Source organism: Chionomys nivalis, chromosome 1 (assembly GCF_950005125.1).
Source record: "Chionomys nivalis chromosome 1, mChiNiv1.1, whole genome shotgun sequence".
Lineage (NCBI taxonomy): Eukaryota > Metazoa > Chordata > Mammalia > Rodentia > Cricetidae > Chionomys > Chionomys nivalis.
Genome location: NC_080086.1, coordinates 50169381 through 50189113, shown reverse-complemented (window position 1 = coordinate 50189113; position 19733 = coordinate 50169381). Strand labels below are relative to the sequence as shown.

General features: G+C 44.6%; 1 protein-coding gene across 1 annotated transcript in view; it reads right to left on the bottom strand.

The window, feature by feature from the left end:
- Positions 1-288: 288 nt before the first annotated feature.
- Positions 289-19733, bottom strand: part of Shq1 (SHQ1, H/ACA ribonucleoprotein assembly factor) — a 121404-nt gene continuing 101959 nt past the window's right edge. The window contains exon 11 of the mRNA XM_057769482.1: positions 289-1717. Coding sequence (XP_057625465.1) covers positions 1195-1717 — 523 coding nt within the window. The 3' untranslated portion in view covers positions 289-1194. The remainder of the gene's footprint in view (positions 1718-19733) is intronic.

The following is a 19733-nucleotide window of genomic DNA, read 5'->3' as shown; positions in this document are numbered from 1 at the left end:
ACATGTACAGTAACTAAACACATGCATGCACACATGCACAGTAACTAAACACACGCACACATACATGCACAGTAACTAAATAAGCAAAAGTAAAAATGATGAAAATTCCCAGTAGCATTGAGCATGGAGAAAATGGGAACACTTACCTACCACTGGTGTAAACTGGTCCATCCAAGCTATGAGAGAAAACAATTCCACAATCTGGTAAAATATTAAACATGTCCTTACCACACACTCAGCCATGCCACACCAATATTTACCTAGGATAAAGGAAACATGTATGCACACAGAGACTTGTACCCAAATGCTCACATAGCTTTATTCAGAGTCCAAACACTGGCAGCAACTCACAAGTCCAACAGCAGGTGAATGGACAAATCCATCCCAAGAATCGGTCTCCACACTAAGACGACACACACGACTCGGCATACAACAGCACACACACTGATCTCAGCAATTATGTGAAAGGAGCCTGAGCAAAGAGCACACTGCATGCTTTATGTGCGGTGCAGGCAGTGCAAGCTGCCGGACTATGACACAGCAGATCAGTGGTCGCTCCGGGGATGTCGCTCAGGGGACACAGGTGGGTGGCATCTGGCTGGGAAAAAGGATGTCAAATGGTCCAAAGACAGCTGGAGCTGAGGGGAAAATTCATCATCCTGGTCGCAGTGAGCAGTTCACCGGTGTACTCACGTTAGTATCTCGCCCAGTGCACACTTGAAATGTGAGTACTGCCTGTCAGCTGTGCTGCTACAGCTAGAGCAGCACTTCTCAACCTGTGGGTCTCGACCCTTCTGGGGGCGGAAGAGCAGGTATAATGCATATCAGGTATTTATACTGTGATTCATAACAGTAGCAAAATTACAGTAATGAAGTAGCAACAGAATAATTTTATGGCTGGGGTCACCACAACATGAAAGAGTCGCAGCAGTAGGGAGGTTGAGAATCACTGTCTAGAGCTTTTCCTAGTAGAACTACGGTCTTCATTTTAAAATATTACTTGCACCTTGGAAAGAATACTTCAGGGATTTATTTTTTAAGTTGTAAAACAAAATTAAAGGTATAAAAATTAAAGGTATAAATGTTAGCTCACTAAAAAGCAATATCCTATACAGACAAGGGAAAAAGTACACAGTGGAAATGAGAAATTCCAAGCCTATATGAGAGCAGCCACTAATGAGCCAACCACTTGAGTCAATCACAAGGCTCTTGTCCCCTCCCCTTTCCATCCTGCATACAGCTGTGGCTCCCAGCATCGTCACCAGGTGTGGAAACCTGAAGCATGGTCCTCAGCTCTTCTCCAACTTCCTCTATCAAAGGAGCCGGGGCAGAGGCCAGTGTCTGCCCTTGACTGACGTCACACCCCTGGCTGGCCACGTGTCTGCAGAGCTCTCTATCCTGGATGAGCAGGGTGTTGTCCGCTTCCAGAAGGGGGGCTTGCAGAGAAGTGAGCAGTGAGGCCCGAGGTCCAACAAGCTCCTCTTGCTCTGAAGCTGAGTCTTCCGTATCGGATGATGTGGTGCTGTCCGAGTCACTGGGCTCAGGACTGGAGCCTGCAGCCGGCTGCCCGGGGCCGCACTGAGCTGCCCTTCCAGCAGCTTCTTCCTCCTGCACGAGAAGTGCGGCAGCTTCCAGTTCTTGTAGCTCCAGCCCCAGCTGGGCCTTGCTGAGGGAGGCTGCTTTCAAGGCGTCCGCGAGGGCAGTCAACTTTTTGGACCTTGAAAATTACAGTAAGAAGAAAAATTAGGTGCTCATGAATCAGATTGGTGACAACAGGAAATAAAACATCACGAAGCTGGTGCCCTCACATGGCACCAGGGCAAACCCCAAACACAAGTCCCAGGTGTGTGAGAGAGAAAGAGAAGGCGCACAAGCAGTGGAGGCGGGGAGGATTTTCTACGACTTCAGAATGCAGACAGCCTTCCTCCCACCCACAGGACAGAAGCTATGGGAACTAAGGGAAACCCCCAAACCCATCAAAACTAGGTCAAAGGGCTAGTGCTAAGGTAGGAAAAATATGTCCACCTTACATCACAGACGAGGGCCTAATCCAGAGGAAGTTTTGGACAGCATAATTCTAAGACGTAACAATCCAACAGAAAACAGGACAAATGACACAAGCATGAGGGAGCCTTAGTGTTGCTTACTGTTAAATCAACGAGGAAAGCAATACCCGCTAATTAAAAATGTTCAGACTTCGGGGCTAGTGAGATGGCTCAGTGAGTAAAGGCACCCATGGCCAAGCCAGATGACCTGAGTACCATCCTCCAGATACACAGGGTGTAAGAACAGACTCCTGCAAGATGTCCTGCACTACGGGGCTCACACAACAAACAAACAAACAAATGAAGCTTCGTTTCAGAAGAGCCAGTGAACAGAGAGCACTCCCGTGGAGGAGCTGCATATTTCTGAGCCCCTCCCTCAGAACTGTCAGCATGCCTATGAGCTTCCATACTGACAGACACGGTGGAGCAGATCCTGAGGATGGGCAGAGTGAGGCTGACTAGTATCCTGTTAGCACTGAGTTCTAACAGACACTCTGCAGTCTCTACAAGTGTCATTCTGGATTCTACCCCCATTCCCTAGTGCAGAGATAAAAAGTAATTATAGCATGAGCTATTTTGATATAAGAGTTGGAGAAATAAAATGGGGCTCACGACTCAATTGTTTCACAGAGATAAAAGAAAAAAATGGGGACATTATTTGTGGAGAAAAACCAAGTTATATCAAGGCAGCCATTTTGTTCTTTCAAGTACAGGCAAAATTAATATTGGTTTTACTTTGCCGTTCCTTGTAAGTTCTAGAATCTATCTCTGTAATGGTGCCACCATTTCAAAAATCAGGTTGTCTAAGGGAGCTGGTGACTCTTTTTGTCACATTCAAAGCAGAACTGGCTAGTCCGCGTCAAAAAAACTTTGTCAATGACATTAAATAGCCAGCTTCTTACAAGTGCCAGCCATTCTGATATTCTTAGTGAAGACATACTAGGTCCTGGTGCAGTTACATGTCTTTTATGTGTAAATGAGGAGCATGTCACATGCTCAGAATGCATTTGTTAGTGAAGAGAATCAGTACTTAAGAGACTTGCCAAGGCGATCATAAAGTCACACTCCAAACTAGATTTCTTAGACGTTGCTACAATTGTAAACCTATCATATAACTGTTAAAATAGTTTGTTCTTTGTACAGTGGCACAGCATCCCATTTGGAGGATTTTTTAAAAATTATAGATTGTTGACAAGTTCTGGCAAATTAACTAGAGGGAAAGTGTAAAAGGAGCCGCTATAAGCACACACCTCTGACACAGCTAAACTGTGTCATTCCTCTAATGACTTTGTATTTGGTGACTGCGTTTTTTGGGATGGCGGTGTTGAAAAGAACCCACAGCCCATTAAATAGCCAAAGTTCAAAAAGAGTCCACAATACAACAGGGGGCGAGATCACATAAATGAAGGCATGCATCCTGTTTCTCGTTGTAGAGCTGTGTCTTGAGTGATCAGTCAACTTTTCACCACTTCCTGCAATGGCAGGTCTATTGTAGATCTCATAGCAAACAACTAGGTTTCATTTCCTCTGCCCAAACCTAACCTAGGTCTGCCGGGCAGGACGCTCTGAGACTGGACTTCAGTGAGCCAATTTGAGATCGTTCACACTGGATGACAGTCTACTGGCTAATTCTGTTAGCACACCTCACCTTTCATAGGATTCTGTCCCTCAGTCCCCATACGTCTCAGTTCAATCAGGAGCTAAGCAACAACACTTTTTCAAGGGCACTAGTTCTGCCATGTCAGATTCCGGCCTACTGTAAATTTAGAAACATTTCTTCAGGGCCCTCTGCTTCAAACACACATTCATATACACACTTTAATTTTAAAAATTGCACTTATTTACTTAGTGCTTGGTTTGTACAGAGTAACGTCCTGTTCAGTTTCCCACTGGATTTTAAGGCTCCCTGGGCATGATAATGAGAAACATCTAGTTTGTGGGTTAGTAGTTCCCTGAACTCCCCACTCTGGAGCTGCCCAGAACCCATAGGCTAGTGGTTCTTAGTTCTGGAGGCTGTGGGTGAGGAGTGAAGGAGTCCCACTGCTATTCTTAGCTACTGGCGTGGCTGAAAGTGCTGGGACTCTGAGGTTTGTAGATGCACCATTCCAAGCTCAGCCCCCTCCATCCCTGCTGCTCTTTGTTAACTGCTCACATACAGAAACTTGAAGGCCAAGCAGCTGCAAGGAGGGACTTCCTGTTAACAGACAGACTCACTGAGAGTTCAGTCCTATAGAATGGTCCTCTCTCATCCTACACTTATAGTTGAAGCCGGGGTGAGGGCTCCTTTGCTGCATGCTTGAATGACCCCATGACTTCCATGGCACGACCCTACAGTTGCCAGGGAACTGTAACAGGGAACAGGCTCTTCCCTATTACTTGCTCTCTTACAAATGCTTACCAGCTAGTTGTTGTGGCAGTAATCCAAATTATTTAATGTGTGAGAAAGAAAGTAAAAAAATGTAATGTGTGGCTGAGGAGATGGCTCAGTGGGTAAAGCACTCTCTGTATAAACACAAGCCCTTGAATCTGGCTTCCTAGCACCCATGTAAAAAGCTGGGTATGTCAGTAAGCACCTTTGATCCCACAGAAGGAGGCAGAAACAGTCAAAGCCTGGGGCTCTGCTGGTCAGCACATTTATTTAGAGAAAACAGAGAGCTCCAGGCTTAGTGAAAGACCCTTCCTCAAGAAGGAAAGCGGAGAACAAGTAAGGAGGGCTCCTGAGCTCTGCCTCTGGCCCACACACCCATGCCAGGTGGGCACATACGTGTACACACATTTCGGTGTCTTAGGGAGATGTTAACTTGGCTGACATCATGAGTTAGGAAAACAATCATGAGAACTGAGTGAGCCGTAAGCCAGGATCAAACCTTTCTCTACAGACTTGGTAGGGGCCGCTTCTCCAAGGTCCCAGCAGAAAAGAGCTTCCATCTTGGAATGTCATAAAGTATAGGGAAATCTTAAAAATCAGCAACAGATCTATACACTGCACACAGAGTTATAAGTATGTAGCCATGTAACAATGGTAAAAATGCATTAAGAACTTTAGCAAGTGTTCTCAGGACAATCTTACACTCACTGTCTTTTTATTCCTTTAAGGCTCTAGTATTTAAGAGCGATGACGAATGCACAAACGTTCATTGTCTATGTATTTCTGGTCCGTGGATTCAAATGGGGAAGAGGATAAAACATCTAAGCGACATGGCCAGATCACGAGGGCAAGCAGCTCTAACAAGGATGGACCACACCAAGGCACCGTGGAAAGGGACAAGGCTCCTTTCTGCATAGGTTACAGAAGGGCTGTTGCTTCCTGGGTGCAGGCTCTGCTCACAGGATTATGTCTCACTAGCCACAGTCCCCACAGCAGCCCCAGTGAGTAAAGCTTCTTCAGGCTGCCAGTGAGGAATCTGAGCCCCATCCAGTGTGGACTGAAGGAGAGAGGAAAGGGCACTGGGGGTGGAGGGGCACAGAGGAAGGCAGACTGATTTCTGGTACCAAGCAGGAAACCTGCTGACGATTTGTGAGTGGAACCAAACAGCTGGTCAAGTTCAACAAATGAAACCCACCTATCTTTGTAGGCTACAGAGGGTCTCATGTCTAAGAGGAGACAGGGTTCTCCAGCTCCCTTCCTCTCTGCAACTACCCCATGGCCCCATGAAGCACAGCACGTGGATATGCTAGCCTTGAAGAACTCTGAAAACATCTCACATTTCACCTAACAGAAGGGGCTCAAAGTCATTAGTGATGGCTGTCTGAATCAGTTCCTCTAACAGTGGCCACTGATAAGACGGAGTCTGACAGTACTGCATGCTGAACCCTGATCCATGCAGATACGGCGATACTCTCATCTGGAACTGGGAATAGGATCTTATGTAGACACAGGTTTTGCAGATACTATCAAGCGACAAAGAGCCGAGGTCACACTGCATTATGATGAGGGCTCTAATTCACTGACTTCACACTGAAGGGTTCAGTGAATGGTTCCGTTCACTGCATCTTATAACCAACTGGCAAGGTAGAGGAAGGTGTGCCCACCTCTCCCCAGCATCCTCCACTCACAAGCCTAGTGCCAGGTACGCTCCTAGCCATGTTCCCGTGGAGGGGTTAGTGCGGCCAAGCTGTTTTGTAAGCTGGTTTTTAAGATGCCCCCCAAAGGTCTGTAGGGCCTGTTCAGCCAGAATGCTCTCCTCATCATGTTGACTGAAGGAAGTCACAAAACAGTAGTTTCATTATTTCAGTCACAGAAAGTTCAAAACCAGGGAAACCAGGCTAATGAGAAGCAGCCATGCAGACACAAGGCGGGTGGTGCTAGGACAGCGCAGGGCAGCCTGCTGCGTGTTTCCGAGTTACGTCTTAGGGCCGGATAGTGGCTATATAATGCTTTATCCTATTAAAACACTCATTATGTATACTGAGAGTCTGCACAGACCCCAATAAAAATTAACTTAAGATACTCCTTCCCCCAATCCACTGCTTTAGTGCTATATTATTTGTGTTTTAAGAAATAAATCTTGTCTGAAGACCAGAGGCAAAACTAAAGCCACTAGAGGTCAGGTAATGGTGACACACACCTTTAATCCCAGGATTTGGGAGATAGAGGCAGGTAGATCTCTGAGTTCAAGGCCACCCTGAACTACACAAGATCAATGTAGAAACAAATCCAGGTGGTGGTGGCTCCTTTAATCCCAACACTAGAGGGAATATAAAATGGGAGGAGAGAGGCTTAGGCTGCTTAGTTTACTTACGATTGACCAGCCTTGGTAGAGGTAAGACTTCTCTACCTTGGCTGTTTTGCTTTTCTTGTTTTTGGGTTGAACCCCAATTTCTGTCTCTGGGTCTTTATTACTGTGCTATAGAAAAAAAAAGCTTATTTTCTTAAAACAGTTTATGCTATACAGTAGTTTGTGTACGTGTATGCACATATGTACCCATATGTATGTGCAGATATCAGAAGACATTGGTTGTCGTTCCTCAGCTGCCATGCATCTTGTTATACTTAAAAGTTTTTTGTTTTGTTTTTTTAAGATCTATGAGTGTTTTGCCTGTCTGTATGTCTATGTACCATATGAATATCTGGTATTCACAGAGGCCAGAAAAGGATGTCAGAAAAGGGAGTTTGAATGGCTGTGAGGCACCATGTGGGTACTGGGAACTGAATCCAGGTTTTTTGCAAGAGCAACTGTCTCTTAGCTGCTGAGTCATCTTTCTAGCCCCTTGTGTTTTCTTTTTTGACACATAGCATCTCACTGGCCTGGAACTTACCAGGCAGAGTAGGCTGGTTAGCTAACAAGTCCTAGAAGCCTCTCCCTCCCACCTCTGCTTCCTCAGTACTGAAATTACGAGCACGTGCCACTGATTCAGTTTTGTTTAAAAGGGTCCTGGGGACCTACTCAGGTCCTCGTGCTCACGAGACAAGCATTCTACAGGACTATCTCCCCAACCCAGACAGCCCCCAAGGGTATAAGAGATAAACTATTTCACACAGCACCTCCCAATCAACGGCCACTCTATCAAATGCCCAGTTCTTTGTGTCACTGCTGTGAGAAGCAGAAGATGAAAGCTGTCTAGTAGACTCAGCTGCCAGACTGCTCACTTCCATCCAGCACAGCTATGTGTTTTCCATGCAAGAACCTGGTCTATCACACTTGTCTCTGTGAAACAGTACTTGCTCTAGCCATTCAAGTTAGAGATTTTTTCCAAATAAATTCTGAAATTCAAGGGATTACTTTGTCTAAGAATATCTACCAGTATCAATATCTATATACCTAGGTAGACATATAGACTCACACATGTATTTTTATGTATTTCTAATGAAGCACTTATTCAGACTGTTCTTAAATGTTTTTTTTTTTTTAAATTTTTATTTTATGTGTATGAGTCTCTTGCCACTTGTGAGCCTGATGTCCACAGAGGCCAGAGGCTCTTAGCTACGGAGTCACCTCTCTGGCCTGTTTTGGAAGCTCCCTTTTCCCAGTTTCCTTGTACCCTGTGCGATGGCCCTCAGGAGTCACACCATCAGAGCATGGCATTGATTTTGCTCACACCAGCCACGCACTATAATCACTGATGCCTGTATCTCTTCTGAACCACTACTTCTTCATGGAAAAGCTTCTACAGTAAGTCCCTAAGTTAGGCTAAAGGTTGTCTATAACTTACGTGAAAACAGACCTAGTTGATTTTCTGGATAGAAACTGAGCACAAAACATAACGAGGGAAACCATTATCTCAGCCACCAAGAGACCTGGAGTAAAGAGTTCCGCACGTACACATGCAAAGTATTGGTAGCGGTCAGCGAGGGGCTCTGACTCTTTGAGAATCGATACAATTGTTAAATGTGCACAGTCCTAGACCCTGTCAACAGAACATGTAAATTGTCTACAACAGTTCTGAGGCTGGGAGCTGTTCCGTACTTTATTACAGTGATCATGAGACCGCTGAAGATTAAGACCCCACTAGTTGGCTGGATACTTCATCAAAACTCCAAGTTCACTTACTCTTCAAGACTCAGAGGACTCTTTTTTCTTTCTGTTTTTTTGAGACAGAGTTTCTCTGTGTTGCTTTGGAGCCCATCCTGGAACTCGCTCTGTAGACCAGGCTGGCCTTGAACTCACAAAGATCCGCCTGCCTCTGTCCCTGGGGATTAAAGGCATGTACCACCACTGCCCAGTGAGAAAGGACTCTCCTGTTATTAGAACTGGAGAGTTGCCAACACATTGCTGTTAGATCCAAACTGGTATCTATGCAATCACTGACTGCTAAAAATAAGAATGCGAGAATGGCTGATATATCACCTCACTAAGCCAGGGATGCAAAGTACAACTTAAAACCTCACAGTCGAGACGCTTACGGAAGGCAGTACATGCTCTTTAGGACCTGATGCTAAAGCTCATCATGGTTTGACTCAAATGATGGTGCTGAGACGCCTGCTGCTCAGGAGGGGCACAAATGCTATTCCCTTCTTAGGTCTTGTCTGAGAGGACAGGTGGGTCTTCCCTTGGTGCCATCTCACGTTACAGAGAAAGCCAGGCCCACATGGAGCAGTTTGCAAAAAAGTAGGGAATGCGATCGGTTGGCAGGGAGCACAGAGCTTGGCTTTGATCACAGCTGCAGGCCCCACCTGCTTCAAAAGGCAGCAACCACACAGCTCTCCCACTCCCTTGCTCAAAACCACAAGAAATCAGCTGCGATAAGCTGACAGGGAAAACATTACATAGACTGCTGACCCTGCTGCAGGCAGGGAAGAGCTGCCTCTGCTTGGCTTTGATTTTCCTAAGCCTGAGCCTGAGGGAGAGACAATAGGACTTTCTTCTTGTCGAGTGCTCCCTATGGCAAGGTACATTCAGATGGAGCCTGGAGGAATACCAAGTGCAGAAGAAAGGGAAATAAATAAATAAACAAAGCAAGAACACAGGCTAAATGCAGAGGCAAGCTGTCGTCAGCAGCCAGGAAGAAAGATCATAGCACTACTCAAAGGCAACTAGGTTTTACAGGCTTTTGCTAAAACACACAGGGCTGGAAGCCCTGGCAGTGATCTTTGTCATGTTGCTGTCCTGCTGTGTGAGGCAACTACGTATTATAAGTCTCGTTTGTGCGTTTTTTTGTTCCTATTGTTTAATGTTCATTCAAAGAATCAAACAGAGCAACAGAGCCTCTCCATGTCTGGCCAGGGAGCTGGACGCTGAGCAATCACAAGCAGCAGTTTTTCCTTCGGCACACATACATTCAGGTTGCACTGTGTGTGCACAGCCTCTTTGATGCTAATGGCCAGCCACACTGTGCCTTTACAACACAGCTCAAAATGAACCACCAGGCTGGCTGGTGCAACCTTGGTCTGGTTCCTCTAAACCTTTAGAGTCCTGCTGTGGCTTCCAAAGCCCATTCCACTCTAATGTGGTCACTGCTGTCAACCAGGTGCCACAGGACCAAGGGCCCTGGATTTGCTAGGCCCTGGCAATGCACAAGTGCCAGAAGCTTGCCCAGTCTCAGGAAACTGTATCCAGTATCAGAGCTCCCGCCCTCCAGGCCAGGGCTACAGACTGTGGCCCACAGAAACCAGACAGATGGAGTCTCATGGGCAGGTGGGGTCTGGACAGAATGGAAAGCACTTGTACCTCATAATAGAGACAGCTGGCCCCAACTCCAGCCAACTGTTACCACGTGAGGATGGGCCAGCAACTGCCAGAACTGGATCCATGATTCAAGAGCAGCTATAAACCCAGACTTTTACATAAACTCTTCTAATTTTTAAGTGTTAAAATCAATTTAAAGTTTCTAGAAACATAGGGAAAGAAACCAAATGTGACCCAAAGCAACGAGCCTGCAACCTTCACAATCACTTAGCTTCATCTTCTCAATTCCCTGCCATTTTCTGGGTGCCACAGCATGATTGCCCTAACTTTCATGACACACTACACATGCTGTCCCTGCCTAGCTCATCTCCCCTTTCCTTGCTGTGCAAGGTCACACCCAACTATCTTTGGTTCTCTCTTCAAGACCCCTCTCCATTAAGCCCAGTGTGCTAGGCTGAGTGCCTGTCCCTATTGTAGGCAGTGAGCTGGGGTCACCCACAAGTTCTCTAGCTATGCCTTCTGTATATCTTGTCTCCCCAACAAGAATACATGTTCTGTAGCAAACACTGCTTCAGATACGATACCAACAGAATGCAGAGATTGTCTGGGGTTCTGTGCTCTGGAACACTCCAGAGGGACCGGCTGACTACAGCTAGACAGTAAAGACCTCAGGCCTTGACTTCAAACAGGCCTGGGTTGCTTAATCTCTCTGAGCCTCAATTTCTATACTTGTAACCTAGGGCTATAATAAAATGGGACATAACCCAAATGCTTATGCAGCCCATGAGAGGAAGAAAGGATGTATACAAAGCCTGGAGCTCAATGCCTGGCATGCAGCAAGCACTTGATAAATGCTAGTTGTTACCATTACGGACTGCTCCCACTGCTAAGCCAGCATGGCAGCAGTACAGCTTGGTTGTTAGCTTGCATTTATTGACCACTTACACGGTATGCCTAACTCCCTATTTTAGAGATGGCTGAAGAGCGGAGGTCAAGTGGCTGGTCTATGGAGACGGCAGAGGTCTGAGGACTGACAAGCTGGCTCAGAGCTCACACTGTCCATGATGTTCATGGCCTTGCTACCATATTCACAGTGGCAGGGGTAACTTTGTGACCTCTGTCTTCCCAGACTAAGAGCTGGACTGGCTTAGCTGTTCATGGCTTATACATCAAGAGCCTAAGGGCTACTCTAGACCTGACTAGCTTAGAAGTCTCAGGACGGAGAAGTCTGCTTCTCTGTCAGCCTGACTTGGGCTCTTGGTTTTTGGATAAACTAAGAATGATAAGAAAAGGGAAACATACTTAGAAACTACCACAATGTTACAGCTATCATGTGGACCCAAAACTGTACTCACTTAAAAGTGGCTTCTAGACATAAAGCAGGAAAAACCAACCTATAGTTCACAACCCCAGACAACCTAGACAACAAAGAAGACCCTGAGAGATATACATGGATCTACACAGGAAGGAGGAAAAGACAAGATCTCCTGAGTAAATTGGGAGCATGGGGGTCACGGGAGAGTATAGAAGGGGAGGGGGAGGAAGGAAGGTGAGAGGAGAAAAATGTAGAGCTCAATTTAAAAAAAAAACCTGTGACAGATGTTAACTGACAAAGATGTCTCTCTGGTCACACAAAACAACTGGAAAGGAACCACAGTGCTGGGTATCCCCATTATCGGAGAAGATAGCAAAGAGGTGTGTTTTGTCTGGCTTTCAGAGAGGCAAAGAAAAGATGAGACCATTGATGGAGGAAGGCCATTGGTTAAAAAATAAAGAAACTGCTTGGCTCTCATAGGTTAGAACATAAGTGGGTGGAGTAAACATAACAGAATGCTGGGAGGAAGAGGAAGTGAGCTCAGACGCCATGCTCCCCTCTCCCGGGGAGATGCAGGGCAGCTCCTCTCAGAGTCAGACGCCATGAAGCAAGCCGCCAGGTCAGACATGCTGAATCTTTCCCGGTAAGACTAGTGCTACACAGATTATTAGAGATGGGTTGATCGGGATATGAGAATTAGCCAGTAAGGACTAGAGCTAATGGACCAAGCAGTGTTTAAAAGAATACAGTTTGTGTGTTGTTATTTCGGGGCATAAGCTAGCCAGACGACCAGGAGCTGGGGCAGCAGGAACACAGCCCGCAGCTCCCACTACAGACCATAGTCCAGAAGTGGTAATCCCCAGGAGTTGCTGGAAGTCACAAAGATGAAGCCACCTATTGGGCTAGTCTAAACCCAGGAACACTGCATATGACAATCATCTATGGTCTCTTGATGGGGAAGACTGGAGCATGGACTCTGACCATAAAGCTGACTAGGCTCACGTGTGACTTGACAGAGACTGAACTTAGCTTAGCAGAAGGCAGTCTATTCCGATTTCAGTTTTCCTTTTTCCATACTCCACTGGCATCTTGGGTAAAACACAATGTTAATTCTAACTCCGTCATATAAAAAAATCTCTCTCAATTCTTCAGTCTTCCAATGCCTGTACTTATGCCTAGCATACAGTAGTGCTCTACAAAAGATTACTAGTAGATTTGCAAAGTCACATTTACAATGGGACCTACCTGGACAACAGAGACTACTTCCAAAAAGACTATATGGAATGGAATGCTAACCCAGATCCAACAAGGGAAACTTAACAGGGACAGAATGCTGGCGTACAAAAGAGTTCCACAATAACCTGAAATGGAGTATAACAAAGGTTTATTTATATGGAGATAAACTTACAGAAAAAGTAGTGATCCACAGTCCTCTGCGTGCACTGGGTACTAGAACCAAATCCAGCAGCCAAGAGGCCTGCACACGCTTTTTGTCTGCATTTATAGTACATGAGACCACACTCAAAGTGGGCCAGTATAAAGGCTATTGCTAAAGGAGTTACTACAACAAACAGAGGCAAAGCCTCCAACAGCTGGACCAGCAGATGAATTGTGTTTAAGAGCAGCATCCCACTCAGACATGAGGATTTTAGGAGTTTGGCTAAACTGCAAAGTAAAAACAAACAGAATGTTAAGGTTCCCAATATAAACAGATGAACTCCTGGTCTCTGCTGAGAAAGTGATGCTCACCACAAAATGAGAGCAACTGCCCCTCTAGAGAGAGGCCAAGCCTGGAATGTCACACTCACTCTGGAGAATACTTTTAAGAAGCCTGACTGAAAAGGGCCACAGGGTACTGACAAAGTAGAGCTTGCTAGAGTAAGGTCAGGGTGGGCAAAAGGTTGGAAATGTGGGACCTGGGGGAGTGATCTAATGGCCGGGGAAAATGGTTTCTATACGGTGTGAGACTGGCTGCATCACAAAGGACCTCACTGGGGAAAGTAGTGCCAGCATTAGCGTCAAGTCTTACAGCAGGGAGATGATTTTGCTGGGTTGTCAGAGAAAGTTAAGACAAAATGCGACCTTTCTGGTAGAAGGAATAGAAGATGCAAAGGCGATGGATAACAAAAGCTGTGGCCAATTTGTGGGATGCTGACTATATCTCCATAGTAGGAAAGAGGGTGTCTACCAGAACCAAGGAACAAAGCTTAGAGTCTAAGCTTTGATATTGCAACATGATTTCATCATCTACAAAGTTCATGAAATCAAGATACATAAATGAAAATTTTTAAAGTAGCTTCTGAATTTTGTGTTGAGACATGTTTATAGATATCCTTGACCACATGCTACTGTAGGCAGTGGGACAGACACATCTGGCTTAGATAATGAGGCAGTGGACATGGAAAAGCAACTCACTTAAGCCTTTACACTATGGAGAAGAGGAATTACAGATTACCCCCCCCCAAAAAAAAATCCAAGACAATTATAGTAAAAATGTCATTTCAAATGGCCAGGTTGGCATTATTATGGAAAAGATATAGGGGACAAACCATGGCAGGAAGGAAAACAGAGAGGGCACTTCAGCAGGAAGCAAGACATACAGACCTGTGTTAAGGGAGAGGTATGGGAACCTAAAGAAGGGATTTACATGAAAGAGAGGAGAGGAAGAATTGAAAGGATTTAGTGATTGATTCAATATGGAGCTGTGAATCAAAGACAGGAACACAAGACTGAGAGGAGCCAAACACCATAACCTATGTAATGAGGACCAAAGCCCAGAACATCTAGAGTCCCAGGTTATAAATGGACTTGTTTGAAGTATAATTTTCACATACACAAAAAGTAAGATTTTGAAACGATATTTGAATTTACTAAAAATCAGTTGTCTAAAGCTTACTGAAACAATGCTTACAAAAAATAAAACCATTAAGAACAAAAAGAAAACAAATCAGGTAAACAGTAATTAAAAGAAATGGAATGGGACATGATGCACATTTTTTTTGGAAGTTTACTTTTATTTTTTTAAATTTATTTATTTCTTTATTAAAGATTTCTGCCTCCTCCCCGCCACCGCCTCCCATTTCCCTCCCCCTCCCCCAATCAAGTTCCCCTCCCTCATCAGCCCTAAGAGCAATCAGGGTTCCCTGCCCTGTGGGAAGTCCAAGGACCACCCACCTCCATCCAGGTCTAGTAAGGTGAGCATCCAAACTGCCTAGGCTCCCACAAAGCCAGTACGTGCAGTAGGATCAAAAACCCATTGCCATTGTTCTTGAGTTCTCAGTAGTCCTCATTGTCCGCTATGTTCAGCGAGTCCAGTTATATCCCATGCTCTTTCAGACCCAGGCCAGCTGGCCTTGGTAAGTTCCCAATAGAACATTCCCATTGTCTCAGTGTGTGGGTGCACCCCTCGCGGACCTGAGTTCCTTGCTCGTGCTCTCTCTCCTTCTGCTCCTGATTTGGACCTTGAGATTTCAGTCCGGTGCTCCAGGATCTTCACCAACCCTGCAACTGACAAAGGTCTGGTCTCCAAAATATATATAAAGAACTCAAGAAACTAGACCGTAAAAGGCTAAACAACCCAATTATAAAATGGGGCACTGAGCTGAACAGAGAATTCTCAACAGAAGAAGTTCAAATGGCCAAAAGACACTTAAGGTCATGCTCAACTTCCTTAGCGATCAGGGAAATGCAAATCAAGACAACTTTAAGATACTATCTTACACCTGTCAGAATGGCTAAAATAAAAAACACCAATGATAGCCTTTGCTGGAGAGGTTGTGGAGAAAGGGGTACACTTATCCATTGCTGGTGGGAATGCAAACTTGTGCAACCACTTTGGAAAGCAGTGTGGCAGTTTCTCAGGAAATTCGGGATCAACCTACCCCTGGACCCAGCAATACCAGTCTTGGGAATATACCCAAGAGATGCACATGTTTGTAATCCCAGCAGCAGGGAGGCTAAAGCAGGAGGAGCATCACAAGTTCAAAGCCAGCTTGGGCTACATAGCCTCACACACAAGAAGAAAAAGAGAGTTGAGTCAGCCATACTACTAGCAGATGAAACAAACATTAAGACAAAGGCTATTAGTGATAGATCACCACATAATGAACATTTAGCTCAGAGAGATGTAACAATTATAAACTATTATCACCAATAACACGTCTCTCTCCATAAGGTAAGAGCTGACAAGACTGCCAACACAGTAGCAGACTTCACATACCTCTTCCAACCCGACAGGTAAAACAGCCAAATCAGTAAAGATAAAAGAAATCAAATCATCCAACTGACAAGCTGCTCATTTGTGTGTTAGACATACAGAGCACAGCAGCTAGCAAACAGAAAATAGACACTGTTTTGAATAAAGCTGAAAATTCACAAAAACTGACTATATGCTAGATATAAAATTAACCTCAACCAATTTCCAAAAAATAATGCAATTCTTTGACAGGAACAGAACTGTTCAAAGTCAACAGCAAACATGGCATTCTAAAAATCAGTATGTCTGGAAAGTGAAACCCACACAAAGTAAAACCAGAATATATTTAGAATTGAATAATGATGAGAATTCAGTGACTTCAAAACCTATGCAGTAAATATAAAGCAGACAGCTGGAAGGAAACATACGACCTTAAATAAAACAGGGCTCCCTAGTAATGGCTTAGTAAGTGTTGGTATTACAAGCCAAGGAGGAACATAAAGCAGAATAAACCCCCAGGAAGACACAGATAAAAGCTGAAAGCAATTACATAGAAGAGAAACAAAAACAGACAGGATTAGCAGAAAAAGCACTGATAAACAACACAATACACCCTCCTTCTCAAAACTTATAAACAAGAACAAAATGAGAGCAAGTACAGGTATTTCAGACATGCGGAGAAGACATAAAGGGAAAAACAACTTTATGCCAGAAAACTTGAAAATCAGGGGAAACAGATAAATTTCTAGAGAAATAGAATCTATCAAAACCAAATTCAAGATGATAATGTGACTTCCTAGTAAGACAGAAGAGCAGAAACTGCCTCTCTGAGAGCAAGAAGTCACAAATGAGAAGAAACTAATTATCATGAAGACAGAAACAGAAGAAAGGCTCAGGATGCCAAGGAGGAAGTGAAAGGATGCTGGGAAAGGCAGAGAGAGGCGAGCCCAGTGGAACCCTGGGAGTAGCCAGCGCCTGAAAACTCAGATGCTGCTTCCAAAGGTAAGACATGAGAGCTGGACAATCCTGGCCTCAAGATGAAGCCACAGCTCCCTCAAGTCTCAAGTCCAGTTGCAAGATGTCCTAGTTAGGGTTTCTATTGCCGTGATGAAACACCACAAAGTCAAGTTGGGAGGAAAGAGTTTATTTGGCTTTCACTTCCACATGGCAGTCCATCACTGAAGAAAAGTTGGGTCAGGCACTCACAACAGTGCAGAAATCTGGACGCAGGAGCTGATGCAGAGGCCATGAAGGGGTGCTGCTTACTAACTTGCTTCTCATGGTTTGTTTGTTTATATAGATCCCCCATTCAATCACTAAGAAAATGCCCTATCTGGATTTTATGGAGGTATTGTCTCAACTGAAATGCCCTCTTTTCAGATAACTAGCTTGTGTCAAGTTGACATACAACCAGGCTTCCCAATGCTGACTGTCTATCTTGATGGACAAGCTGTCAGAGGCTTGGTGGACACTGGAGCGGATGCCACCATATTAGCAGAAATGGAGGCACTCTGCTTCCCCCCATTGTAAATTTAGACCTGGAGTAGGAGGTCAACAATATTCAAAACTGATCACCCATCCAGTCCACTGGAGAGACCTTGACGGCAAAAAGGGAGCCATTTTCCCTATTGTTTCTACGGTACCAAGAAACCTCTGGGGCTGAGACATCCTTCAGGATATGGGTGCTGTCCTAACTACTGATGATAGAGTTTTCTTTGATACCCTTCAGGCCCATGAAAAGATAGGTTTGGCAAATCATAGTCCTACACATAAGTTGCAACCCCAATTCTAAGGGCTACTGTCCCTCAGAAATCCACCACAATCGAGCCTCCTAGCCTCGTTCTACTGACAAGGCTCTCGAATGAGGGCTTTAGGTGGAACAGTGGCCTATAATTTAACCAAAGTTGTCAATCCTAAAGAAATTGGTTGTATAACAGCTAAAGATGGGGCACACAGAACCAACTACGAGACTGGGACACTACACCTCCTGCAGGATCTCCATGCATTTAATGACCACATGGAAAATGGGGTCCATGCAACCAGGCCTCCCACACCCTAGTACTATTCCCTCATCTTATTACATTTTAGTTTTAGATATGAAGGATTGTTTTTTTCAAATTCCCCTAGCACCACAGGATAGAGACTGCTTTGCCTTTACAGTATGGGGGCCTAATATGAATAAGCGAGCCAAAAGATATCAATGGACTGTATTATCCCAGGGAACGAAAAATAACCCCACAATATGTCAGTTATATGTTTCTCAGGCCTTAGTGAATATTCCTAAGGACATCCTCTTAATTCATTACATGGATGATCTCCTTCTGGCACATCTGCAAAGGACTGTTGAAAAAGTGTTAAAAGACCTCACATCATTACATCTGCGTGGTGCCAGATAAGGTTCAAATGGTACCCCCCCTTTGACTTTTTAGGATTTTCCATTGCTAAGCAGGTTTGCTCCCTTTCCTTTAAATTGGAAATGAAGGAATTGTACTCATTCTCAGAATTACAACAATTATGTGGCCTGTTCTGCACATTCTCAATCAGGAGAGGAGACACCTTTCCATTGTTGGAGGGCCTCACCTGCCCATCCATCAAAGTTAGGTTTACTCATGAGGCTAGAGATCTACTACAGAAGGTTGTGGCCATTCTAGCTCCCTCCAGCCTGCAGTGCCATGACCTCAGAAGCCCTTGTTGGCAATGATCCTCTAGGGTTTTTGGGAGTGCTATGGCAATTTGGGCCCCTATTATGGATACATAAAGCAACTTCTGATCTGTGCAAAATCACCTCTAAGTTTGATCAGTCTTTCCAACTTGGCCTTAAGGCATGGATGCTGGCATGAAGCACATATGGACAAGAGCCATATAAACTTGTCTTTCCCTTTTCTTTAAAGACTACCCAGTCCCTCTGGGCAGACTCTATCTCATTCCAGGAAATGGTTGCAGGATTCATAGGAACTACTGACAATCACTTACCAAAAAAACAAGATCTTAGCAGGACTCCTTACACTTCCAATAAGGATACAGTTCTATGCAGTACCTTCCTCCACTCTCATCCCTCATGTCACCCTGGCCTTTTTACATTCCAATAAAAACTCAAAGAACTGAGCCCTGGTATCTGTCACATATTAGATCTCATTACCAAAACACCTATATCTCTTCAATTCTCAGAAACGTTGTAGTCCCAATTAAATTAAAAGTCAAAGCTGGCTGTGGAGTTGGAGTGTGGTTCTCTCCTCCTCTAGACCCAAGCATGTTACCAAAAGAAAAATTCAGAGTTTCTGTCTCATATCAGAAGAGCCGCTTAGTGTGGGACAGAAAAAAAAAAATCCCCAAAACTCTAGGGACTATTATTGTCAAATCTCTGTTATCACCTCAGAATTCTATTTCTCTGTTTTTGACTCTTTAGTACATTGAGCTAAGCAACTTATGTATATATTGATAGACTTGACAGGTAAATAAACAGATGATATATAGATAGATTATAGAAGATAGATTATAATAGAGTGACATATATTTTCAGTAGGATATTATTACATTTTAACATATTCATCTTATTTTTAATTATTTGAAAGTGTATGTGTTTCTATGTGTCTGCATGTATGGTTCTGCCTATTCCTCTCAACAATTAGGTGACTTTCTGAGATCTTGGAAGATTTCCCATACCACTGGCATACCCTACCATCCATTGAGACAAGCCATTGTGGAGAGGTCCAACAGAGCTCTTAAGGAGCTTTTGGCCAAGGTTATCTCACCAGAGGCTAGGAGAAATCTTCATCTGGCCTTAACAGAGGTCCTTTTCCATACGAACTTTTTCAGTTTTGATGACAAGGGGTTCAGTCCAGCTTACAAGCACTAGGTATCTCTGTTAAGGAACACACCCCTGCCCCTGGTGAGTTGGAGAGATCATATCTCCCTCCAATGGCAGTCTCTAGTCCCCCTGCTAACCTGTGGGAGAGGGTATACTTGTGTTTTTCCTCAGACTGCCAATATGGATCCTGGTAAGAGATGTATGCCCAGCCATGGATCAGCCTGCTTCCACCAAGGAAGGAATAATCCAGGATGGGTAATGTATATACTCCCCTTTCCTGCTCTCATTGCTCCCTCTAACAAAT